At 44.4% G+C, this 27248-nt stretch overlaps 1 protein-coding gene across 1 annotated transcript; it reads left to right on the top strand.

Annotated features, from left to right (window-relative positions):
- On the top strand, positions 1-27248 carry LOC143770520 (leucine-rich glioma-inactivated protein 1-like). Its single transcript, XM_077260201.1, has 9 exons — positions 1-335; positions 10487-10828; positions 12129-12200; positions 14458-14529; positions 16168-16239; positions 16371-16442; positions 17510-17688; positions 24877-25041; positions 25750-27248. Exons 2-9 carry the CDS (start codon positions 10641-10643, stop codon positions 26601-26603), a joined length of 1674 nt encoding a protein of 557 aa, XP_077116316.1. The 5' UTR covers positions 1-335; positions 10487-10640; the 3' UTR covers positions 26604-27248.

The following is a 27248-nucleotide window of genomic DNA, read 5'->3' as shown; positions in this document are numbered from 1 at the left end:
TAACCACAAGCTTCGACAAACAGAAGAGCAAATTGGCACAAGTATGTTCCAAACGCACATCATCTGGCCCGTCCTTCCGAGCCGTCCCAAGGAATCTGTCAAACAACACATTGTGTCAGCGGCTGCAAGACACCAACACTCTATAGACGAGGGGGAAAAGTGCGAAAATAGTCCAGATATAAGGAGGGAAGGGCACGGCCCGAAAGAGGGAGGGCGGCGGACATATGGGGGAAGGAGAAGAACCACCAAGGAGACTTCTCAAGAAACAGAAGATGTGATAGAGATGCCAAGAAAGACGGAGAACGTTTAAGACAAGATCAGACCCATCATTTGTGGTAAGTGAGATTCTTTGGAAATTTTTGATACTGTTCCAATTGTTCTAATCCTTAAGAAGTTATCAAAGAAGTAATGGACATGTTGGAAAACTTCCATCGATACATGTGACAATACTCGGTATATGACCAAAAATTGTGCAGAATTTTATTTGACTATTTCAACAATTTCTCCTATTTCTCTTTGTTTTCTATTATTGACATTTAAGGCGTTATTTGACGTTAGCTCAATTTTCACTCTTTTGTTGAATCGACCACTTTACGTTCTGATTATTTTCATGGCTCTTGAGCTTTAGGTATCACTCAACACACATGAGCAGTAAATCTCAATTATGGCCCCTTGCGGGAGAGTTCTGACTATTGCCCTAAGACCCGGTCTGACTGATGGATTCAGAGTTAAAAAGTCAAACTTTGTTTTTCTTTTTTAAACTTGTTTGAAGACTGTCCCTGGATATTTTAGTCCGTCGCTTTCATTAAACCTTGCCAACCACCTGCACGTCTATCACTTTCTGCCTGAGGCTGGCCATACCAAGTGTATAAAGCGTGACTCACTTCATTCCTGTGGAGTTCTCTGTCCCATTACTGAAGTTGTGGTCTTGGCCAGGTGTGATCTGATCCTTTCCTCTATACAGTCGTAAGAAGTTTATAATGATTACGAAAATACGATTGCATTCTTGCCGAAAAAACAAAACAGCGCCACAACTGTCCACAGGTTACTAGTGGTATTGCATCTTCTCCACTGAATTGAAATTAATTGACCCCTCCGTCCTCCAGACGCCTCCACCCTTCTCCGTCCTCCAGACCCCTCCGCCAGACCCCTTCGCCTTCCCACAGACCCACTCACCCTCCTTTGTTCTCCAGACCCCTCTGTCCTCCAGATCCCACCTCCTCTGTTATCCAGACCCCTTGGCCCACCTCTGTCCTCAAGACACCTCCATCCTCCTCAGTCCTCCAGACCCACTGGCCCTTTTCCATCCTCCAGACCCCTCTGTCCTCCAGATCCCCCCACCCTTCGCCCTCCTCTGTCGTCAAGACACCTCCATCCTTCTCCATCCTCCAGACCCCTCTGTCCTCCAGATCCCCCACCCTTGGCCCTCCTCTGTCCTCAAGACACCTCCATCCTCTTCAGTCCTCCAGACCCACTCGCCCTTCTCCATCCTCCAGACCCCTCTGTCCTCCAGATCCCCCCCACCCTTGGCCCACCTCTGTCCTCAAGACACCTCCATCCTCCTCAGTCCTCCAGACCCACTCGCCCTCCTCCATCCTCCAGACCCTTCGCCCACCTCTGTCCTCAAGACTCCTCCATCCTCCTCAGTCCTCCAGACCCACTCGCCCTTCGCCCACCTCTGTCCTCCAGACCCCTCTTCACTCTAGACCCCTTTTGTCCTCCAGACTCTGTTAGTGGTATTTCATTTTTGCTCTATTGAACTGAAAGCGACTAAGCTGCAATACCACACACAACCTGTAGCTGGGGTGGTGCTGTTTTTGGAAAAACAGTAATCTTTCCCCAACATTGATAGTCATCAGCCAGCAATCTTTACAAATACATATATGTGTGTGACCTTTGGACCCGTAGAAAGTCACACAGCATGAAATAGCCGTTGTCCGCATTTGTTCACGCGCATGTATCCCACTGCCATGACTGTACGTTATTGAATAGAAGATTGCACCAGGAGCGGCAAGTGCTGCCATTTTCTATTTATGGACAATATATGTATACTAGATGGTGGCCCGATTCTAACTCACCGGGTATTCTAGAATATATATGTAATTTATTTATGAAGATTTTAGAATAATGCAATGAATACACAATTTGGCTGGCCGGGCGCGACCAACTAGCGAAGCATGGTTCAAATCCCACGCCAATTTGCGGCCGGAGTGCGCCTGTCGCTGATTGTTCACAGCCGGCCACGTAGTATATAGCACAGCAATGTAATATATGGCACAGCCACGTAGTATATAGCAGCCCACATAGCATATAATACAGCCACATAGTATATAGCAGAGCCACGTAGTATATAGCACAGCCACGTAGTATATAGCACAGCCACGTAGTATATAGCACAGCCACATAGTATATAGCACAGCCACGTAGTATATAGCAAAGCTACGTAGTATATAGCAGCCCACATAGCATATAATACAGCCACATAGTATATAACACAGCTCACGTAGTATATAACAGCCCACATAGCATATAACACAGCCACGTAGTATATAACACAGCCAACGCAGTATATAACATAGCCCACGTAGTGTATAACACAGCCTACATAGTATATTGCACAGCCACTTAGTATGTAGCACAGCCCACATAGTATATTGCACAGCCCACGTAGTATATTGCACAGCCCACATAGTATATTGCACAGCCCACTGTCATGATTCCCAATGGCAGGGACTTAGGCAAAAAACGGACAAGCTCTAGGAAGGATGGTATCTTAGGTAACCGCGATACTGAACCTAACACGCAACTAAAAATAGCCAGGGGGTGTGCCTACATTGTCTCTAGACACCTCGCGCCAGCCGGAGAACTAACTACCCCTAATAGAGGAATACACAGACCTGACTTGCCTCCAGGGAAACCCCAAAGGTTATAGTAGCCCCCCACATATAATAACGGTTAGGTAAGAGGAAAACACAAACGCAGTATGAATATAGATTCAGCAAAGCGAGGCCCTCTGACTAGATAGCGGAATATACCAAAGAGGACTTCGCAGTCACCTCAAAACCCTGAACAGCCATCCTGGAATTACCTTAACTCCGTTGTCAACTCATGACACCGGAGTAGCAATTCCAGATCACTAGAGCTTCCAGCCGCACGAGATATGAAAATGCATGCTGGACAAAACAAACACAAAAGCCAAAGATTCAACTTAGCTGACTTGCAGACTTGGAGCAGGAAGCAAGCAACAAGGTGCTCTGATAACATTGATTGCCGGCACTGCAATGACTGGGAAGCCAGACTAAATAGGAGACTCCCAATTTCCAAATGGAAACAGGTGCACTGGAAAAAAACAAGACATCAGTCAACCAGTACCACCAGTAACCACCAGAGGGAGCCCAAAAACAGAATTCACAACAGTACCCCCCCCTTAAGGAGGGGGCACCGAACCCTCATGAGAACCACCAGGGCGATCTGGATGCGCCCTATGAAAGGCGCGAACCAAATCCGAAGCATGAACATCAGAGGCAGTCACCCAAGAATTATCCTCCTGACCGTATCCCTTCCATTTAACCAAATACTGAAGTCTCCGTCTGGAAATGCGAGAGTCCAAAATCTTCTCCACAACATACTCCAATTCACCCTCCACCAGCACAGGAGCAGGAGGCTCAACAGAAGGAACAACCGGTACCTCGTACCTCCGCAACAACGACTGATGGAAGACATTATGAATGGTGAAAGATGCTGGTAGATCCAAACGAAAAGATACAGGATTAAGAATCTCCAAAATCTTATAAGGACCTATAAACCGAGGCTTAAACTTAGGAGAGGAGACCTTCATAGGGACAAAACGAGAAGACAACCACACCAAGTCCCCAACACGGAGATGATGACCCACACGACGATGACGATTAGCAAACTGCTGAGTCTTCTCCTGAGACAGCTTCAAATTGTCCACCACATGACTCCAAATCTGGTGCAGTCTATCCACCACAGTGTCCACTCCAGGACAATCCGAAGATTCCACCTGGCCAGATGAAAAACGAGGGTGAAACCCTGAATTGCAAAAGAAAGGAGAAACCAGAGTGGCAGAACTGGCCCGATTATTGAGGGCAAACTCTGCCAACGGCAAAAAGGCGACCCAATCATCCTGATCAGCAGACACAAAACACCTCAAATAAGTCTCCAAGGTCTGATTAGTTCGCTCCGTCTGGCCATTAGTCTGGGGATGGAACGCAGATGAAAAAGACAAATCAATGCCCATCCTGGCACAGAACGCTCGCCAGAACCTGGACACAAATTGAGATCCCCTGTCAGAAACGATGTTTTCCGGGATACCATGTAAACGAACCACATTCTGAAAAAACAAAGGAACCAACTCCGATGAAGAAGGCAATTTGGGCAAGGGTACCAAATGAACCATCTTAGAAAAACGGTCACACACCACCCAAATGACAGACATTTTCTGAGAAACCAGGAGATCCGAGATAAAGTCCATAGAGATGTGCGTCCACGGCCTCTTCGGAATAGGCAAGGACAACAATAATCCACTAGCCCGAGAACAGCAAGGCTTGGCCCGAGCACAAACATCACAAGACTGCACAAAGGTACGCACATCCCGAGACAAGGAAGGCCACCAGAAGGATCTGGCCACCAAATCTCTGGTACCAAAAATTCCAGGGTGGCCTGCCAACACAGAAGAATGAACCTCTGAGATGACTCTACTGGTCCACTCATCTGGAACGAACAATCTCCCAGGCGGACAACGATCAGGCCTATCAGTCTGAAACTCCTGCAAAGCACGCCGCAAGTCTGGGGAGACAGCAGACAAAATCACTCCATCCTTAAGGATACCCGTAGGTTCAGAATCACCAGAGGAGTCAGGCTCAAAACTCCTAGAAAGAGCATCTGCCTTCACATTTTTCGAGCCCGGCAAGTATGAAACCACAAAATTAAACCGGGAGAAAAACAAAGACCAGCGCGCCTGTCTAGGATTCAGACGCCTGGCAGACTCAAGGTAAATCAGATTCTTGTGATCAGTCAAGACCACCACCTGATGTCTAGCACCCTCAAGCCAATGACGCCACTCCTCAAATGCCCACTTCATAGCCAAGAGCTCCCGATTACCGACATCATAATTTCGCTCGGCGGGCGAAAATTTTCGAGAGAAGAATGCACATGGTCTCATCACTGAGCAATCGGGACCTTTCTGCAACAAAACCGCCCCTGCTCCAATCTCGGAAGCATCAACCTCAACCTGAAAAGGGAGCGAAACATCAGGCTGACGCAACACAGGGGCAGAAGAAAAGCGGCGCTTAAGCTCCCGAAAGGCCTCCACAGCCGCAGAGGACCAATTGGCAACATCAGCACCCTTCTTAGTCAAATCAGTCAGAGGTCTAACCACACTTGAAAACCCAGTTATAAATCGACGATAGAAATTAGCAAAGCCCAAGAACTTCTGAAGACTCTTCAGGGAAGTAGGCTGCGTCCAATCACAAATAGCCCGAACCTTGACAGGATCCATCTCAACAGAAGAAGGGGAAAAAATATACCCCAAAAAGGAGATCTTCTGAACCCCAAAAATGCACTTTGAACCCTTTACAAACAAAGAATTGGACCGCAAAACCTGAAAAACCTTCCTAACCTGTTGAACATGCGACTCCCAGTCATCCGAAAAAATCAAAATATCATACAAATACACAATCATAAATTTATCCAGGTATTTATGGAAAATATCGTGCATAAAGGACTGAAAAACTGAAGGAGCATTAGAAAGACCAAAAGGCATTACCAAATACTCAAAATGGCCCTCGGGCGTATTAAATGCAGTTTTCCACTCATCTCCCTGCTTAATCCGCACCAAATTATACGCACCCCGAAGATCAACCTTAGAGAACCACTTTGCCCCTTTAATACGAGCAAATAAATCAGTCAATAGTGGCAAAGGATACTGATATTTGACTGTAATCTTATTCAACAAGCGATAATCAATACAGGGCCTCAGGGAGCCATCTTTTTTACCCACGAAAAAAAAACCTGCTCCTAAAGGGGATGAGGATGGACGGATATGTCCCTTTTCCAAGGACTCCTTAATATACTCTCGCATAGCAGCATGCTCAGGCACAGACAGATTGAACAAACGACCCTTGGGAAACTTGCTGCCAGGAATCAATTCTATAGCGCAATCACAATCCCGGTGAGGGGGAAGAGAACCAAGTTTAGGCTCCTCAAAAACATCACAAAAATCAGACAAAAATGCCGGAATTTCAGAGGGAGTAGATGAAGCAATGGAAACCAAAGGTACTTCCCCATGAGCCCCCCAACATCCCCAGCTTAACACAGACATTGTTTTCCAGTCAAGGACTGGATTATGAGTTTGCAACCATGGCAATCCAAGCACTAAGACATCATGCAAGTTATGCAACACAAGGAAGCGAATCACCTCCCGATGGTCAGGAGTCATACACATAGTCACTTGTGTCCAGAATTGTGGTTTATTCCTAGCCAAAGGTGTGGAGTCGATACCCTTCAGAGGGATAGGAACTTCCAAAGGCTCTAGGCTAAACCCACAACGTCTGGCAAAGGACCAATCCATAAGACTCAAGGAAGCGCCAGAATCCACATAGGCATTCACAGTGATAGATGACAATGAACAAATCAAAGTTACAGACAAAATAAACTTAGATTGTAAGGTGCCAATTGAAAAAGACTTATCAACCTTTTTTGTGCGTTTAGAGCATGCTGATATAACATGAGCAGAATCACCACAGTAGAAGCACAACCCATTTTTGCGCCTATAATTCTGCCGTTCACCTCTGGACAGAATTCTATCACATTGCATAATCTCTGGTGCCTGCTCAGAAGACACCGCCAAATGGTGCACAGGTTTGCGCTCCCGTAAACGCCGATCAATCTGAATAGCCATAGTCATGGATTCATTCAGACCTGTGGGCGTAGGAAACCCCACCATGACATCTTTAACGGCGTCAGAGAGACCTTCTCTGAAATTCGCTGCCAGGGCGCACTCATTCCACTGAGTAAGCACAGACCATTTTCGAAATTTTTGACAATATATTTCAGCTTCATCATGCCCTTGAGAGAGGGCTATTAAGGCCTTTTCAGCCTGAATCTCCAAATTAGGTTCCTCATAGAGCAACCCCAGTGCCAGAAAAAACGCATCCACACTGAGCAGCACAGGATCCCCTGGTGCCAATGCAAATGCCCAATTCTGGGGGTCACCCCGCAACAAGGAAATAATAATTTTAACCTGCTGAGCGGAATCTCCAGCGGAGCGAGATCTCAGAGAAAGATACAATTTACAATTGTGCTTAAAATTCAAAAAACGAGATCTATCTCCAGAAAAGAACTCAGGTATAGGAATCTTGGGTTCAGACACAGGAGCATGCATAACATATTCTTGGATATTTTGAACCTTAGAAGCGAGAGCATTTAGGTTTGAAGCTAAACTCTGGATATCCATTTTTCAACAGCAGAGATCTGAGCCATTCAGGGGTTAAGAGGAGAGAAAAAAAAACAAAAAACAGCAGACTGCAATTATGGCTAGGAGAACTTCTGAGCAAAAAAAAAAAAAAAAGTGTCAGAAACTTCTTTTTACTCTCTTTCTTCAGCCAATACTCTTAATACATTAGGCCGGCAATACTGTCATGATTCCCAATGGCAGGGACTTAGGCAAAAAACAGACAAGCTCTAGGAAGGATGGTATCTTAGGTAACCGCGATACTGAACCTAACACGCAACTAAAAATAGCCAGGGGGTGTGCCTACGTTGTCTCTAGACACCTCGCGCCAGCCGGAGAACTAACTACCCCTAATAGAGGAATACACAGACCTGACTTGCCTCCAGGGAAACCCCAAAGGTTATAGTAGCCCCTCACATATAATAACGGTTAGGTAAGAGGAAAACACAAACGCAGTATGAATATAGATTCAGCAAAGCGAGGCCCTCTGACTAGATAGCGGAATATACCAAAGAGGACTTCGCGGTCACCTCAAAACCCTGAACAGCCATCCTGGAATTACCTTAACTCCGTTGTCAACTCATGACACCGGAGTAGCAATTCCAGATCACTAGAGCTTCCAGCCGCACGAGATATGAAAATGCATGCTGGACAAAACAAACACAAAAGCCAAAGATTCAACTTAGCTGACTTGCAGACTTGGAGCAGGAAGCAAGCAACAAGGTGCTCTGATAACATTGATTGCCGGCACTGCAATGACTGGGAAGCCAGACTAAATAGGAGACTCCCAATTTCCAAATGGAAACAGGTGCACTGGAAAAAACAAGACACCAGTCAACCAGTACCACCAGTAACCACCAGAGGGAGCCCAAAAACAGAATTCACAACAGCCCACGTAGTATATTGCACAGCCCACATAGCATATTGCACAGCCCACATAGTATATTGCACAGCCCACGTAGTAAATTGCACAGCCCACATAGTATATTGCACAGCCCACGCAGTAAATTGCACAGCCACGTATTATATTGCACAGCCCACGTAGTATATTGCACAGCCACATAGTATATTGCACAGCCACATAGTATATTGCACAGCCACATAGTATATAGCACAGCCACATAGTATATAGCACAGCCACATAGTATATTGCACAGCCCACGCAGTATACTACACAGCCACGTAGTATATTACACAGCCCACGTAGTATACAGCACAGCCCACGTAGTGTATAACACAGCCACGTAGTATATAACACAGCCCACGTAGTATATAGCACAGCCCACACAGTATATTACACAGCAATGTAGTATATTACACAGCCCACGTAGTATAAAGCACAGCGATGTAGTATATAAGGCCAGGTTCACATTACGTTTTAGTCATCCATTAGATGGACTACGTTACACCGTGGCATAATGCGGTGTAACGTAGTCCGTTAACGCCACCATTTAGTTCAATGTCGGATGCATCGCTAGTGCACGCCCATTGTGGGCGTGCGCTAGCGATGTGCCGTCATTGAGTGACGGACCCTGGGACGCGGGCTGCAGCATTTCCTGGTCCGTCACTGCTAGCGCAGATAGAGCATCTGCTAGCTCTATCTGCGCTAGTGGTATGACAAGTCGGGCACTTGCGTTAACAGCAGCCCGTTAAAGCATGTGTTGAACGGGCTGCTGTTAATGCAGTGAGATCCTGGCCTTACACAGCCCATGCAGTATATAACACAGCCACGTAGTCCCACATAGTATATAGCACAGCCAAGTAGTATATTGCACAGCCACGTAGTATATTGCACAGTCCACGTAGTATATTGCAGTCCATGTAGTATATAGCAGTCAAGTAGTATATTGCACAGCCACGTAGTATATAGCACAGCCCACGTAGTATATTGTACAGCCCACGCAGTATATTACAGCCACGTAATATATTACACAGCCCATGTAGTATATTGCACAGCCGACGTAGTATATAGCACAGTGACGTAGTATATAACACAGCCCACGTAGTCCCACGTAGTATATTGCACAGCCAAGTAGTATATTGCACAGCCACGTAGTATATAGCACAGCCGCGTAGTATATTGCACAGTCCACGTAGTATATTGCACAGTCCACGTAGTATATAGCACAGCCCATGTAGTATATAGCACAGCCATGTAGAATATTGCAGAGCCGACGCAGTATATTACAGAGCCGATGCACTATATTGCAGGGCCCACACAGTATATTGCAGAGCTCACGCAGTATATAACACTACCCACGTAGTATATAACACAGCCCACGTAGTATATAACACAGCCCACGTAGTATATAGCAATGTGGGCACCATATCCCTGTAAAAAAAAAAAAAAAAAAGAATTAAAATAAAAAATAGTAATATACTCACCCTCCAACGGCCCCCGGATCCAGCCCAGGCCTTTCCCGTTCCTCGCACGCCGCTCCGGTCCCAAACGGCAATAACACGTGATGATGTCTCGCGAGACCGCTACGTCATCTCCGGTCATTGCCGCAATGCATTCTGGGGACCGGAGCGGCGCGCGAGGAGCGGGAAAGGCCTGGGCTGGATCCAGGGACCGTCGAAGGGTGAGTATTTAATGATTTTTTTATTTTTTTATTATTTTTAACATTAGATATTTTTACTATTGATGCTGCATAGGCAGCATCAATAGTAAAAAGTTGGTGACGGTGCCACGGTGTAAGGCAGTCCAGTTAACGCTATGTGGGCGCTGACTGGGGGGGGGAGTAGGGAGGGGGAACTGACTGCAGGGGCCTCAGGCCGCGACCAATCAGCGACGCGGGATTTCCGTGACAGACAGACAGACGGAAGTGACCCTTAGACAATTATATAGTAGATTATGTTACACGTTGTTACATGTTACCTCTCATTACTCATTGGTCTCTTGTAAGGAGACCTGATCATACAGTTCACCTACTGGGCCATTACATCTAAAGGGTCTTATATAACCATCTATTTTATCTTGTAACTTAACATTTCTGTTTTCTAAATATACAGAATCAGAACCACAAAACTATGGGACGTGCATGTAAATAAGAGCGGACAATGGAAGGTGGGATGCTACAGTAGATGGGACCTAAGGTAGAAACGCCTTAATAGCGAGAAGATACAATGTGATCATAAGGAAGACACACAGAACACCCAGCCAACAATGAGACTATCAATCTGCCTGTCGGTTGGCCTCATATTCTTCTTGGGAATCGTTCCCTCATGTTTGATGAGAGCAAAGAGACCTCCGAGATGGAAGTGTCCAGCATCCTGCAATTGCACCATCGACAATGTCCTCTGTGATGGGTCCAACCACATTCCCAGCACTTATTCCTTGGATATCATCTCCGTGTAAGTCAAACAAATCCTCACCAAATTCAACACGTCTACCACACTGTAGGGTTTGTAGAAGTCAACGTAGGATATCAAAGAAGAACTGGTTCAAAGTATTTCAAAAACTTTACCCAAAATGCACATTAAACGTTAACCACCAAGTCTAAAATTCAGGTTATTTTAGCCCCATCTGTCAAGAAATGAGAATGATAGTTTTTCTAAAGGCATTGTCCAAAATAGTAGACTTAGTTGAGGTTGCCCCGAGTTCATTGACCAGATTATATTCTACGTTCTTACGTCTATGCAGCCTAAGGTGTTTGAAGCCGTAAATCGCATTGTTCTTTTCCTAATTGAGGATTAAATTCCCGTAATTCTGAATACAATTATCCCACCGGAGTCCTCGGAGATATACGATGCAGAGAGATTAGTGAAAAACATGTTTAATAAATGAGCGAATTGGAAGTGGATATTTTTGAAGACCGAGCTAAGATTCATAAGATTGTAGCGTCTTACAATAGGGGTTTTCTGCATGGTAATTTCAATAGAGAAGCCAGGTCCACCATCCAGAAGCTTATTATAGATGGTCTTACTCTTGAGAAGAATCCTAATCCCTCTTCTTCAAGAGTCAGGCAAGACCATGACAATGGCAAACACTCAGCCACAACATTAAGCCAAATTACCGGTTGTCTGCAGAACCCCTGAGATGAATACTATCCAACATGGCAGGGGTGGAGATGAGTCGTCAATCTGTTAGAAGCTATGCATAAATATAGGGCACAAAGTAACTCACCCAGGGCATACGTATTACGAAAGATGATCTCTCTGAAGAAGGGTCCAGATCATGTCTTCTGCAATCTATCTTCCCTGACGTCTTGGGTCTTCCTACAGCTCCAAAAAGGGTAGAACCGATTAGAGGATCACAACACCCTTCTGTCCTACAAAAACAAAGAAAGGATACACTCACCCCACCTTGTAAAAGAAGGTGTGGTGGGTGTATCCCTAAATTTTGGTGAGGTGAAGCAACCAGTTCTGACTCTTGTTGGACCTTGGGTTTAGTGGAGACAAATATAGGACGTACATTCGACCATGAGAACTTTTTTGATAGACCATGAGAACTTTTTCTCATGGAAGAAAAAAAAAAGAGGTTTAGATATGATGGTGACTCCCAACTGCCCAAGAAAAGGACCCATTTAGATTAGTCATGGATCTTACTGTTGGTTCCAAAAGTTACAAAGTTACAATGGATATTTTTTTTTTTTTCATTTTTTTGCCTCCTGTTATTTTCTTCACCTGACATTTCTCTCCGCACCACCACCAGCTCGTTCCTCAGATGCGGCTTCCAGAACATCCCCTCCGACAGCTTCACCCTGTCGCAGACGATGCAGATCTTGTAAGTTTTCTCATTAGCTTCTAATTGCTTGTGACAAAACCCAACTGTTTGTTGACGTCTTATTGCTTTCATTCTGCTTTATTGCCGCCACTGTAGACGTCGGTAACATTGCTCTTCTAATGAGCTGGCCTAATTTCGAATTTCATTGTTTTGCAATCAATTTTGTTTCTATTTTTGAAAAACTAAAATAAAAAGAAATTAAAATGAAATAATTAGAGACTGGGAAGCTGGATAGTGACAAACTGCAGCTAACTGACTAGCTGAAAGCTTCCGAGGCCAAATATTTCCATTGGGATGTCTTTAACCGGACCTCCATTGTCACAACCTGGACCAGCAGAAAAAGTCTAATCCTTTACAATGGGAGAAATAAGTATTTGATCCCTTGCCGATTTTTGTAAGTTTGCCCACTGACAAAGACATGAACAGTCTATAATTTTAATGGTAGGTTCATTTTAACATTGAGAGATAGAATATCAAAGATAAAATCCAGAAAATCACATCGTATAAATTAGATAAATTTGCATTTTGCAGTGAGAAATAAGTATTTGATCCCTCTGGCAAACAAGACTTAATACTTGGTGGTAAAACCCTTGTTGGCAAGCAGAGCAGTCAGACGGTTTTATAGTTGATGATGAGGTTTGCGCACATGTCAGGAGGAATTTTGCTCCACTCCTCTTTGCAGATCATCTCTAAAATCATTAAGAGTTTGAGGCCGTCGCTTGGCAACTTGGAGCTTCAACTCCCTCCATAATTTTTCTATGGGATTAAGGTCTGGAGACTGGCTAGGCCACTCAATCACCTTAATGTGCTTCTTTTTGAGCCACTCCTTTGTTGCCTTGGCTGTATGTTTTGGGTCATTGTCTTGCTGGAAGACCCAACCATGACCCATTTTTTGTTATGTCCTGGCGGAGGGAAGGAGGTTGTCACTCAGGATTTTACGGTACATAGCTCCATCCATTCTCCCATTGATACAGTGAAGTAGTCCTGTGCCCTTAGCAGAGAAACACCCCCAAAACCTGTTTCCACCTCCATGCTTGACAGTAGGGATGGTGTTCTTTGGTCACAGGCAGCATTTCTCTTCCTCCAAACATGGCGAGTTGAGTTAATGTCAAAGACCTTAGTTTTTGTCTCATCTGACCACAGCACCTTCTCCCAATCACTCACAGAATCATCCTGGTGTTCATTGGCAAACTTCAGACAGGCCTGCACATGTGCCTTCTAGAGCAGGGAGACTTTGCGGGCACTGCGGGATTGTAAACCTTTACGGTGTAATGTGTTACCAATGGTTTTCTTGGTGACTGTGGTTCCAGCTGCCTTGAGATCAGTAACAAGTTCCCCCTGTGTAGGTTTAGGCTGATCTCTCACCTTCCTCATGATCAAGGATACCCCACGAGGTGAGATTTTGCATGGTGCCTCAGATCGATGTCGACTGGCAGTCATTTTGTATGTGTTCCATTTTCTTACTATTGCACAGTTGTCTCCATCTCACCCAGCGTCTTACTTACTTACTTACGTTTTGTAGCCCAATCCAGCTTTGTGCAGTTCTATGATCTTGTCCCTGACATCCTTATAAAGCTCTTTGGTCTTGCCCATGTTGCAGAGGTTACAGTCTGACTGATTGAGTCTGTGGATAGGAGTCTTTTATAAAGGTGACTATGTAAGACAGCTTTCTTTAATGCAGGTAACGAGCTGACTAGGAGTCTAACTGGTCTGTAGGAGCCAGAACTCTTAATGGTTAGTAGGGGATCAAATATTTACTTCTCACTGCAAAATGCAAATAAATTTATATAATTTATACAATGTGATTTTCTGGATTTTATTTCATATATTCTACCTCCCAATGTTAAAATTAACCTACCCTTACAATTATAGACTGTCCATGTCTTTGTCAGTGGGCGAACTTACAAAATCGGCAACGGATCAAATACTTATCTCCCCCACTGTATGTGCCGTGAATTATATATATATATATATATATATATATATATATATATATATATATATATATATAGAATCTAATGGTGCATTATGAAACTAACTTTCATGTGATGTTGGTCAGTGGTTGGAAGCTATCTACATTTTATATGAGGGGTCTAACTTTCCACTGTTGCCACCTTGGGCAAAGGAACTTCTCTCTATATCTGTACAGTTCGTTTCTGTAGGAACAGTTTAATGGAATGTTGACGTTCTGAGAAGTTTGGTCCTTCCTTATGTTTGTCTTCTCGTGGATTAACATACTCTAATTTTGTATTTTTAGACTCTTCACGTCTTGTTCCTTCGAGGAGATTTCAGATGACGCCTTTCTGAAGTTGAAACACTTGGAGTACTTGTAAGTTCTTCCGATCTAAGGCCAGGCGTTCACATTTCTGTATGAATGTCCAAGTATGGAATATTTATTTCCTGCCCAATAGATAAATTATATCAGAAAGAACAAAAATGTTTTCCTTGGGGTTCATCTGGTCCAACGTTTTGAAAGAATTATTTTATCCACACACAAAACATTCGTAGGAGAGATGAAAATTTGCCCAAGAATACAAGTCACATAACCCAACCTGTTACCCCTTATAGAGCCATAAACAGAGAAATATACTCATCGTGTAAATTAATAACATATAATGTAATGATCCAGTCCGGGGTGTGTTTCTGATTATTCTCTCCCCGGGATGGTCATGCGGGGGTTAATCTTCATTGGCTCGTTTTGGGATCTGTCGGACTATTTCAGTCCGCTGTTACCTGCAAGCAGCATCAGTTATAGTTCCTGTCTCTGGCTTGAGCAGCTGACCCCGTTATACCCCGATTTATCCTCTGCTCGTTTACCTAAGTCCCGATCCTGTGTTCCCCTGTGACTTTGCTCGTTGTTGTACTTGCTCTCCATATTGTGAACCCTTGGTACTTGACTCGGCTTGTTCTCTGACCTGTTTGACTGTCTTGCATTTCTGGCTTTCCTGCTCCCGTTCGGCTCTGACTTCTTTGGCTTGTTTCCGACCATGTATATTGCTGTGACCTCTGGTTCTTCATTCCCTCTCTGTTGCTGACCCGGCCTTGTCTGACTACTCTTTCGCCACCTAGTGGCTCCTGCCTGCTGCTCTGTGCTTTCACTGAGAGTATACCTGTTTTCCTTCACCCGCACCCCCTGGTGGAGGTTGTGTGCTACTGCACTGCAGCAGGCAATACAATAAATATTGGTAGGATATGTTATCATGTTATGATCAGTGGGTGGTTTGACCTCTGGTCTACACTGAGCCCAGACCTCAACCTTGAGGATGAACTAAAACCGAGATGGTGAGAGTGGCCTCACCCCAACATCAGGGTTTGACCTCACACATGATCTTCTGGATGAAGTGGCAAAAACCCCCACAGATGAATCCAAAATCTTCTTTCCCATGAGAAAGGTAGCTTTTATATTGCCAGAAAGGCCGACTCCATATTAATGGCTGAAGGACAGCAAAGCGCCTAGAGGTGGATGTGGAGATTGCATATATGGATGTAGAATTATATTTCTTGGCTAATTGGAACATCCATGGCAAACTGGACTTTCTTGGCCATCAGAGAGGTCAAATGTGGCCCAAAATAGTGGTGGAAATTATTAACAGTGGATCCTATGAAATGTTGTAGTTTTCAGCATGGACAATCCATTAAATAATGCATGTCTACCACCACCAGAAGTTTTATTAGAGATGGTCTTACTACTGGGAGCCATCTTCATCCTCTCGCTCATCTAGGGTCCAGTCTAGATCATTATAGTGGAGACCATTTGGCCACAACACCAAGTCAAATAATCATCTGACTACAGAACATACAAAAGGAACCCTAGCAAGGCCTATAGACCAGTAAGGTGGTCAACATGACTTACGGTTTGGGATTGGATCCTATGTCCAAAATTCAACCATGGCCATCAAAAATCCATGTCCTACCATTGCCATCTCTGTATTTTTCTGTAGACCTAAATTGTCTTAATCTTCTTTAGGTTTATTGAAAACAACAATATCAAGCAAATTTCAGGAAACGCATTACGAGGCCTGAGGTCACTGATCCACCTGTGAGTATAAGGGTTGGAGGGATCTGATGATGATTGACGTGAGCAGGTGGTGTGGAGAACATTCAGACTGAGAATAAACCATGTTTAAGGATATTTTAGTCTTAATTTCGTCTTTTTTCTTCTCCGTACAGGAGTTTGGCCAATAATCACCTGGAATCTCTTCCCAGCGGATTATTTCGGACCCTCACAGCCATCAAACACATGTAAGTGATGGACTCCTCTGGCCAGTCTCTGGAGACCACTGTCTTACCCTTGAGTGGCTGTCAGAGCATGCTGGGATTTTGGGTTGGAGATCATCATCACAATATGGCACTGGTCCCCAAAAAAAACTTCTAGAAAAGAACAATTGTTACAAAGTTCCATAGGATACAAGTTGATTATTAAGGTTTTTGTTAAATTTGATACTTTTTTATTGGGTTTTATTAAAAGCGGCATCGTTCAGGGTGTTGGATTCACTATTTTTGGGTAGAGAGATGGGTCACAAAGCTTGGAAAAAGGGGCACCTGACACTCAGAACTTATTGCTAGCAAAAAAAGTATCAAATTTTATGTTAAATCAAATGTTGCTATAAAGAAGACTATGCTGATTGATTGATGATCCTTCTCTAGAAATCCTCTGTGATCGTTGTATTCCTTGTGTATCTTACTGAGTGTATCTGGGGGCTCGGATTCCTGCATCTGCTTTGTTATATGCCCAATATTAGCCCAGCACCCCCAGACAAACAATCTGCTGGTCAAGATGAACGTCTGCTTTTAAAGTGACAGTACCCCTTTGTGTGCATGGTCTTCTAGAAGCATTAGACCAGCTTTAGATAAAGATTAATCATAAAGTCTATTAGAAAGCTGTAAAATTTTTATTTTTTTTTAGATCTCTGGTTGCTATCAAGAAATACTTTACATATAGAGGATGAAAATTTATATGGATCTAATATGTGTAATAGCTGAAGGTTTGTCACAATTGTATCCGGTCTTCTAAAAGGATAAACAAGCTGGACTCCAGACTGCTACAATGTATCAGTGCAGGAAAAAGCAGACAGATTTGTGCTGTGGATGTGTTCACTCCACAAAAGACTGGATACAAATGCAACAAATGTTTATGTGATCTTTCTTTATATTTATAGCTCGGATCTGTGCAATGTTTTGTATCGCTGGGATTTACGGAGTCAAAAGTTGATTCCAAAGTTCCAGAAGACTTTAATCCCTTGATGTGTCGGAGTGGATTTTTATGTTCCAGGTTTGTAACTTTCTTCACTTTAATTTTTTTTTTGCAGAGATCTTCGTGGGAATCCTCTACACTGTGATTGTCAGATTAAGTGGCTGGTGCAGTGGGCACACGGAGCAGGGAAGAGTGTGGCCATGTGGCCTCCTTTACCTTGTGAGGAACCAGCAAAGGTCAAGGGGAAAGGCTTACATGAGCTCAACGACGCAGACTTCTACTGCGTCAGCAGCAGTTAGTATGGCACTTAATATGGGGAAGTGGGCTGTTACAGCGAAGTGATGGAGCGGCCCTGCAAATAAATAATGTGGGGTGTTGTACCGTACACCGGAAGGGTAATGAAATAAGTAGAGGAAAAATAGGTGTATATCTGGCACCAATAACCCAAAATAAAACAAAACAAGCAAAAGTGTCCAAAAAATTAAAAACATACAGGTTATGGTGTTTAGGCATTGGTCTGGTATACAGAGGGGTTGTGGTGGTTGACCAATGAAGACTTGCCTTGTCTGGGTGATCTTATTTTTGAAGTGTGTGGCAGAGAGGAGGGAGTTAAGTGTTGATGAACTGTTTGGGGTTGTAGGATAGCGAGGATACAGGGTTGTGGAGTTGGCCTGTTTAGCAGAGGTGAGGGCAGATTTTAATGTGAGTGTTACCTGTTGGAATACAGTGAAGTTGTCTTGCAAATGTGTTTTGCTGCAATTCTGGACAGTTGGTTTGAGCTTTTTTGTGATGGTTGTCTATTGATGTGTTGCACTCTGCCTATGCATGATAGGGGTGAATAAGATGGTGGCTGATGTGAAGGTGGCATTGTAGAAAGCACTGTCCGTGTCGTGGAGTGAGGATATGGCTGCCAGTGGTAGGATGGAGTCTGAGAGTGTGTGGGCGTGTAGGTGTGCGAGGTTTCTGCAGGGGTGCGCATGTTGCTCGACATGGATGACCTGTGAGGAGGACAGGGATGAGAAGGTGAGCAGATGGTGGTGGGATAGAGGGAAAGGGGAGGTGGTGTTGGAGGGTGTCAGCCATGTATCTGTGAGGCTTAGGAGGGCTAACTTACAAGAGGTAAAGAGGTGGTTAATCAGATGGAGTTTAGTGCAGATGGATCTGGCATTACATAGCGACTCAGAGAGGGAGCAGGGGCACAGATTTGAAGTTAGTAATATTTATGGTATTTGTATTGCTTTGTGAGTGATAGGACGGCATTGTAATAGTAGTTATTATGTGTGTGTTAAGACATGGGAGTTGTTTGTCCAGCAGTGTGGAGAGGCTGAGAGAGGGCGAGCATGTGGATGTGTGAGCGTTTGAAATAATGGAGGGGAAATTGTTAGTATGGTTATTTTGTTTGTGTATTTTTGTTGTTGGCGAAGTGAGGTATAATTCTGAGTCTTACCTGGTGTTCTCATTTCTGTTATTATTTCTGCTGCATACTTAAAAGACATACTTTTCACACAGACCTAAAGGTACCTTCACACGAAACGACTTTGTAACGATATCGCTAGCGATCCGTGACGTTGCAGCGTCCTGGATAGCGATATCGTTGTGTTTGACACGCAGCAGTGATCAGGATCCTGCTGTGATGTCGCTGGTCGCTGAATAAAGTTCAGAACTTTATTTGGTCGTCCGATCGCCGTGTATCATTGTGTTTGACAGCAAAAGCAACGATACCAGCGATGTTTTACACTGGTAACCAGGGTAAACATCGGGTTACTAAGCGCAGGGCCGCGCTTAGTAACCCGATGTTTACCCTGGTTACCAGTGTAAAATGTAAAAAAACCAAACTGTACATACTTACATTCGCGTCCCCCGCCGTCCGCTTCCCACACTGACTGAGCGCCGCAAAGTGAAAGTGAAACCACAGCACAGCGGTGACGTCACCGCTGTGCCCTGCTACTGCCGACGCTCAGTCAGTCAGTCAGTAGCAGGAAGCGGACGCCGGGGGACGCGAATGTAAGTATGTACTGTTTGTTTTTTTTACGCTGGTAACCAGGGTAAACATCGGGTTACTAAGCGCGGCCCTGCGCTTAGCAACCCGATGTTTACCCTGGTTACCCGGGGACCTCGGCATCGTTGGTCGCTGGAGAGCGGTCTGTGTGACAGCTCTCCAGCGATCAAACAGTGACGCTGCAGCGATCGGCATCGTTGTCGCTATCGCTGCAGCGTCGTTTCGTGTGAAGGTACCTTAAGAGACTACATTTATAGCACATTAAGGGCACAGGAAATGCAAAACAGGTGGGGTCCGGAGGGAGAGCCAACAGGAAGTCTAATCAACCACAGGAGGGGACAATTAGCAATCAGAAGGGAAAAGGCAAACAGGAGATAGCCACAACCAAATTAATACATCCACACAAATGCCGATTAACAGCAAAGAAGGAATAAGAAGAAGAATAATTTTACATTTCTAGAGCGCAAACATGTACCGCAGCACTTTACATTATATAGGGGACTTGTACAGACAATAGACATTGCAGCATAATAATAAACACAGATCAAAACAGATACCAGGAGGAATGAGGGCCCTGCTGCTCTCAAGCTACAATCTATGAGGAAAAGGGGAGACACGAGAGGTGGATGGTGACAATTGCTTTCGTTGTTCGGACCAGCCATAGTGTAAGGCTCGGGTGTTCATGTAAAGCTGCATGAACCAGTTACCGGCCTAAGTATGTAGCAGTACAGACACAGAGGCTATTAACTGCATGAAGTGTATGAGAACATGATGTGAGGAACCTGGTTATGGTTGACGTTTTTTGAATAGGCCACACAGGGATAGTTAGGTTAATGCGTTGAGGCGGTAGGCCAGTCTGAACAAATGCATTTTTAGGGCACGCTTAAAGGGAACCTGTCACCCCCCCAGGCGTTTTTAACTAAAAGAGCCACCTTGTGCAGCAGTAATGCTGCATTCTGACAAGGTGGCTCTTTTAGTTATTGGTGCTGTAACTGCAGAAATAATCCGTTTTATAATCTGCCCCAAATACCTTGTCTTCAGACAAGGAGGAAGGCCTTTCCCCCCCTGCTGCAAATGCCACACAGCCGTCAATCGAGTCTTCTTGGCGCCGGGCGCCGCCTCCTCACTGCTGTTTTGAAATGATGCGGCGCCTGCGCTCCTTTCTCCTGCCTTGGGCAGGCGCAGTGAGCGCTGCCCGTCCTCTGTCCTCATACAGTCTAGCTGACTGCGCCTGTGAATCCCAGCCCCGCAGTGTCTTCTGATTTATTCATACTACGGGGCTGGGATTCACAGGCAGGGCGGCCGCACAGGCGCAGTCAGCTAGACTGCATATGAGGACAGAGGACAGGCAGCGCTCACTGCGCCTGCCCAAGGCAGGAGAAAAGAGCACAGGCGCCGGCTCATTTCAAAACAGCGCTGAGGAGGCGGCGCCCGGCACCAAGAAGATTTGAGTGACGGCTGTGTGGCGTCTGCAGCAGGGGGGAAAGGCCTGCCTCCAGGACTGAAGAAAGGTATTTTGGACAAATTACAGTACCCAGAACTAAAAGAGCCACCTTGTCAGAGTTCAGCATTACTGCTGCACAAGGTGGCTCTTTTAGTTAAAAACGCCTGGGGGGGTTGACAGGTTCCCTTTAAAAAAAAAAAAAAATCGTATTAACCTGGGTAGTGCATTCCAGAGAATGAGAATTGGCGCAGCACATCAAAAGTCTTGGAGACAGGAATGGGAGATTCTGATTATTGAGGATGTTAACCTCAGGTCGTTAGCAGAACGGAGAGCACGGGTAGGGAGGTAGATTGAGAAATGGAGGAGATGTAGGGTGGTGCTGAGCCATGGAGTGCTTTGTGGATGAGGGTAGTAGTTTTGTACTGGATTCTGGAGTGGATGGGTAGCCAGTGTAATGACTGGCACAGGGTAGAGGCATCAGTGTAACGACTGGTGAGGGATAGGATCCTGGCTGCAGCATTCAGGACAGATTGGAGCAGGGAGAGTTTGGTAAGAGGGAGGCCGATTAGTAGAGCGTTACAATAGTCCAGACGAGAATGAATAAGTGAAACAGTAAGAGTTTTTGCAGAGTCGAAAGTAAGAAAAGGGCGAATTCTAGAAATGTTTTTGAGATGCAGATAAGAGCGAGCCAGTGGTCGAATGTGGGGGGTGAATGAAAGCTCAGAATCAAGTATGACCCCAAGGCAGCGGCCATGTTGCTTGGGAGTAATGGTGGAACCGCACACGGAGATGGCAATGTCAGGCAAAGGTAGGTTAGTAGAGGGAGAGAACACAAGTTCAGTTTTTGACAGGTTCAGTTTCAGATAGAGGGAGGACATGATGTTAGAGACAGCGGTAAGACAATCACTCGTGTTTTCTAATAAAGCAGGCAAGATATCAGGAGCAGAAGTGTATAATTGGGTGTCATCAGCATAGAGATGGTACTTGAACCCAAATCTACTGAATGAATGTGAGAAACATACAAGAATAAGAACAAAAGGGAAAAATGGGGTAAAACAAATATGGGAAAATATCTACAGTGTGTCCATAAAGTCATGGTGCACTTTTGACCAGTCACAGGATATATTTATAATTTACATTTTGACACCCTTTCTCTGGCCCAGTCGTATCAGACCTTTTCATGAGGAGAGATAACAAGAACCAATCAAACAACACAAACTCATTTCAACTGTTGCTGAGCCCCCAGTCAGATTAACCCCCCGATAAACTGAACTCGCCAGGTCTGTGACATCATGCAACCACAAGCTTATGCCAACTGTGTGGTTTTCCATGCCTACATTAAGTATGAACATAACACCCCTAAAGTCAACGTGTGGTGTGGCCTGATGCATGATAAGGTGGTAGGCTCATTTTTTTTCACTGAGCGCTCTTGTGATGGCAAACACTATCTTGACATGTTGGAATTGCATGCAGTGCCACAATTTCCAGAAGGTGTCATCTTTCAACAGGACAGCACTCCTCCACACTACGCCACCATTGTTTGTGACGTTCTGCATAGAACATTTCCCCGGCAGTGGATAGACAGGGGTTCTGTCAAGCCATAGCCATCACGATCCCCGGATCTGACACCATTAGACTTTTACTATGTGAAAAAACATGTGTACATTGAACGTATCAACAACATTAATCACTTAAAACAGAGAATCACAGACGATATTCACTCTGTTACACTGGACATCCTTACCCGTGCATAGCAAGAACTTCGCTATCATTTGGATGTGTGTAGAGCAACAAATGGAGCCCACATCAAACTGCACTAAATAAGGATGAAACTGGGAGAGTTTTTCTATTATTTGGATCAGATTTCACATTTCTATCATTTTTTGGGTTACCTTCCAGTGACTGCTCAAAAGTGCACCATGACTTTACATACACACTGTGTAAAGGTTAGCCAGAGGCACAATTGAACAGACACTGTCAGAGGAGTAGACCAATAAAGAGAAAATAAAAATGAATGCATGTAGACAATATTAGATCAATAATAAAACACACCAGCATGCCTATAATCATTACATAAGCCTAGAGGAACATACACAAAATGATATCCTTTATATATACACATGTGGTCAAAATTGTTGGTACCCCTCGTTTAATGACGCCATTGATTCCATGGTGCTGTACATAAGAAGGGATTACATACAAATTACAGATATCACTTACAGCAAACAAACTAACAATCACAAATACAGAGGGGAGAGGACCTTGAATCTGACAAAAGTAATAATAAATAAAAGATCCATGAAAATGAACAAATGAAAGTCAGACATTGCTTTTCAACCATGCTTCCATAAAATTTAAAAAAAACAAAAAACCATGAAATAGGCCTGGACAGAAATGATGGGACCCCTGAAAATAATGGGTCAAAAATGACATGTTAAATCATGGTGTGACCACTAACTATCATCACAGGTGTCTACGATCTTGGAATCAGTGAGTGGCCTGTATATAGGGCTACAGATCCTCACTGTGCTGTGTGGTGACATGGTGTGTATCACACTCAACATGGACCAGAGGAAGCGAAGGAAAGAGTTGTCTCAGGAGATTACAAAGAAAATTATAGACAAACATGTTAAAGGTAAAAGTTATAAGACCATCTCCAAGCAGCGTGATGTTCCTGTGACTACAGCTGCACATATTATTCAGAAATGTAAGATCCGTGGACTGTAGCCGACCTCCCTGGATGTGGCCGCAGGAGGAAAACTGATGACAAATCAAAGAGACGGATAATACGAATGGTAACAAAAGAGCCAGAAAAACTTCTAAACGGATTAAAGGTGAACTTCACGCTCAAGGAACATCAGTGTCAGATCACACCATCCGTCGTTGTATGAGCCAAAGTGGACTTCATGGGAGACGACCAAGGAGGACACCATTGTTGACAAAAAAAACATTAAAAAGCCAGACTAGAATTTGCCAAACTACATGTTGTCAAGACACAAAGCTTCTGGGAGAATGTCCTATGGACAGATGAGTCAAAAATGGAACTTTTTGCCAAGGCACATCAGCTCTGTGTTCACAGACGGAAAAATGAAGAATATCAAGAAAAGAACACTGTCCCTACTGTGAAACATGGAGGAGGCTCTGTTATGTTCTGGGGCTGCTTTGCTGCATCTGGCACAGGGTGTCTAGAATCTGTGCAGGGTACAATGAAATCTCAACACTATCAAGGGATTCTACAGACAAATGTGCTGCCCAGTGTCAGAAAGCTTGGTCTCAGTCACAGGTCATGGGTCTTGTAACAGGATCATGACCCAAAACACACAGCTAAAAACACCCAAGAATGGCTAAGAGGAAAAGATTGGACTATTCTGAAGTGGCCTTCTAGGAGCCCTGACCTAAATCCTATTGGGCATCTCTGGAAAGAGCTGAAACATGGCGTCTGGAAAAGGCAACCTTCAAACATGAGACAACAGGAGCAGTTTGCTCTTGAGGAGCGGCCAAAATACCAGTCAAGAGATGCAGAACTCTCATTGACAGCTACAGGAATCGTTTGATTGCAGTGATTGCTTCAAAAGGTTGTGCAACAAAATATTAAGTTAAGGATTCCATCATTTCTGTCCAGGGATATTTCATGAGATTTATTTATTTTTTTAATTCTGTGGAAGCATGGCTGAAAAGCAATGTGTGACTGTCATTTACTTAGATCTTTTATTTATTAACTGTTAAAAGGAAAGAGATCAGTTTCTATACATTGTGCAGCTTCCATATACTTTTACAGTTGACCATAACCTTTGGACGGCTACTTATCCTAATTAGTCATTTACAATTTGCATTTTTCCATCAAGTAAGGAGCAGAAGAGAAACTTTGTGCAGCCTTTTCCCACTGTAAAGCAGTGTAACACATTATTTGTACACTAAACCCATAAAAAGATGGATGATAGCTAATTGGTACAACTATATCATCAGCGGCGACTGGGGAAAGCCGCATAATACCGAGGGGGTAGAGTAATAAGGAGGTAACCAGCATCTCTTCCCCCAGACATCGTACAGCGGTGGACATTTAAGCTTCCCTCCTTGTCCGTCAAGGCTTTTGACTATAACACGGAGCATTATGTGGTGATCACGCACCCGTTTGATGGCAGGTGCACCTTCATGGAGTGGGATCATGTGGCGTATCAATTCAGATACTACGATGCTATCAAAGGTGAGCGATGCTGCCCCGGGATGGGGGGAGAGGTTATTGCCCACCACTGCTTCTTATCATAGACACCCTTTGGAGAAAATAATCTTTAAATTGAATTTTTGGTACAGTTGTATCCAGTCTAGAAAATCTCAAAAACTTCAAGAACTATACGCAATACTGATGGGAGACTGAGATTTGTGCTGTGGAGGAATTTCGCTCACAGATGATTGTCTAGACCAGATACATTGTACTAAACCCTCAACTGTTGGAATTATTAGGCCTAATCAAGACATGGCAGAATCAATACAAATCAAAGTTGGACTCGCCTTTAGGATCCTTCTCTAGACTTCTGCAGAAACTTGTGACTCCACGGACATTTTGCCCATAGGACTAGTTACTGTGGGAATTAGAGTGATGTTAGTTAAAAAAAAAACCTGAACATCTCCAGGCTCCGCCCCTGACTTGCTTGTTTAAATTTGCATAATAGGCACTACCTCCCAGGAGCCACATTTCAGAAAAATGTGCTCCTGAGATATGAATTGCATAGCTGATGGTCTTGGTCAAGCACACATCTTAACTGAGAACTTGCAGAGGGGAATGAACACTTTAGCTTAATTTTGGAGACCTCTTGTGTGAGCTGCCCCTATTTTCCAGAGGTCTATGCGGGAACCGATATTGTCCGCATTATATGGTTATGGTCTTACTTGTTTTCTTCTTTTGACCGCTCAGGCATTTCCGTGGTCTCCTGCCTGCCGCTTGTTATAGGTAAGCAGCTATTCGTTGTGGTGGCCCAACTGTATGGTGGCACTTCGGTCTACCGGCGGGACCCCTCACCCGGGAGCCCATCTGCCTTCCATCGTTTCCAGCACTTCCCCGATATCCGAAAACCCAACGACATTGAAAGCTTCACCTCAGCAGAAGGGGAACACTACTTCATCGTTGCAGACAGTGCCAAGTCTGGAGCCAGCACCTTGTATCGATGGGACGGTCGTGGTTTCTACCCTCAACAGCAGCTCCCGCGATGGTACAAGGACACCGATGCCGAACCTCTTATGCTCTCTGGTTCTCCTCATCTCATCATGAGCAGCGGTTCCCAGAGGCCCCTTGTGTATCGGTTCGAGAACAAGCGGCTGGAGCGTCTTACGGATATTCCTGAAGCTTGGGATGTCTATGCTGTTAAACACTTCACGGATGCAGAAGATGGCATCTTTGCCTGCTTGGTTCGCTACATGGGCGATTCGTCCCTTGTCCGGTGGGATGGCTCTGTGTTTCGGCAGCTCCAGCAGTTACCCTCCAGAGGGTCCCATGTCTTTCAGCCCATGATGCTTGGCCAACGATGGCACGCTCTTCTTGGAAATGACTTTGGCTATACATGGGTCTACCGGCTGGAGAAATGGAAACATTGGGAGATTGAAAAGACCAATGATAAGGAGGGGCCCATAGGACCTCTGGTGCCGGTGCAGGAACTCAAAGTCCTAGAGGCTCGTGCGTTCACCTCCATCAAGGTGCAGGGACGACAGTTAATTTTTGTGGCCAGTTTTGGAGGGGACTCGTTGGTGTTTGAGTATGTGGAAAAGGAGTAAAAGGACAGAATAAACTATCTACTCCTCAAGGGCAAAACCAAATACTGAAAATGGTGTGATTGGTGGTGGGACAACCATTTTTGAACATTTTTTGTTTTAGGCATGAGGTCCCCAGTTTAAGGGGGTCATGATGCACGCCAATGATGTCACAAGTTAGGGTTTGTTTTTTGTGTAACAGAACAGAAGGGTCTTTATTTTGATTACAATTTTGTCTCTACTAATTACTTGAGCTCCGATCCCACCGAGTCTGAGCTTCTCACCTCTACATTACACGTTTGTTGCCCCCATGTAGTCACAGTGTGGTTCGACCAGCTAGAAACTTGGGGCTCATTTTCCTGATATACCATTTAAGCTTCCCCCATATTCTATTTTCTACAGTTGGCAGGTATATAAAGTCATGTGACAACTAACTCCACCCCCGAGGAACATCATCAGTATAAGACTTTGATGAAAGGAGCAGAATAAATGAAATATCATCCCATCTGCGAGTTTAACCTTTTATTACAATGGAATTGTAACCGATGACAGATGTGAATGTAACATATAAATGATAATTATCTCTCATAATCATGCAATAAACCAAAAGTATAAATCCGGCTTATCACATGGTAAGAGCAATATTAAAATTGAACACGCTTTATTGTA

This window comes from Ranitomeya variabilis, chromosome 4 (assembly GCF_051348905.1).
Source record: "Ranitomeya variabilis isolate aRanVar5 chromosome 4, aRanVar5.hap1, whole genome shotgun sequence".
NCBI classification, from domain to species: domain Eukaryota; kingdom Metazoa; phylum Chordata; class Amphibia; order Anura; family Dendrobatidae; genus Ranitomeya; species Ranitomeya variabilis.
The sequence above is the reverse complement of the archived record's forward strand: the minus strand, read 5'-3'. Positions and strand labels throughout refer to the sequence as shown.

Excerpts from the sequence above, each read along its gene's own strand:
- LOC143770520 (XM_077260201.1), top strand. The coding sequence starts at position 10,641 with ATGAGACTATCAATCTGCCTGTCGGTTGGCCTCATATTCTTCTTGGGA. Across the intron at positions 10,829-12,128 it reads TCCTTGGATATCATCTCCGT|CTCGTTCCTCAGATGCGGCT; the intron begins GTAAGTCAAACA and ends CACCACCACCAG. Across the intron at positions 14,530-16,167 it reads TTGAAACACTTGGAGTACTT|GTTTATTGAAAACAACAATA; the intron begins GTAAGTTCTTCC and ends AATCTTCTTTAG.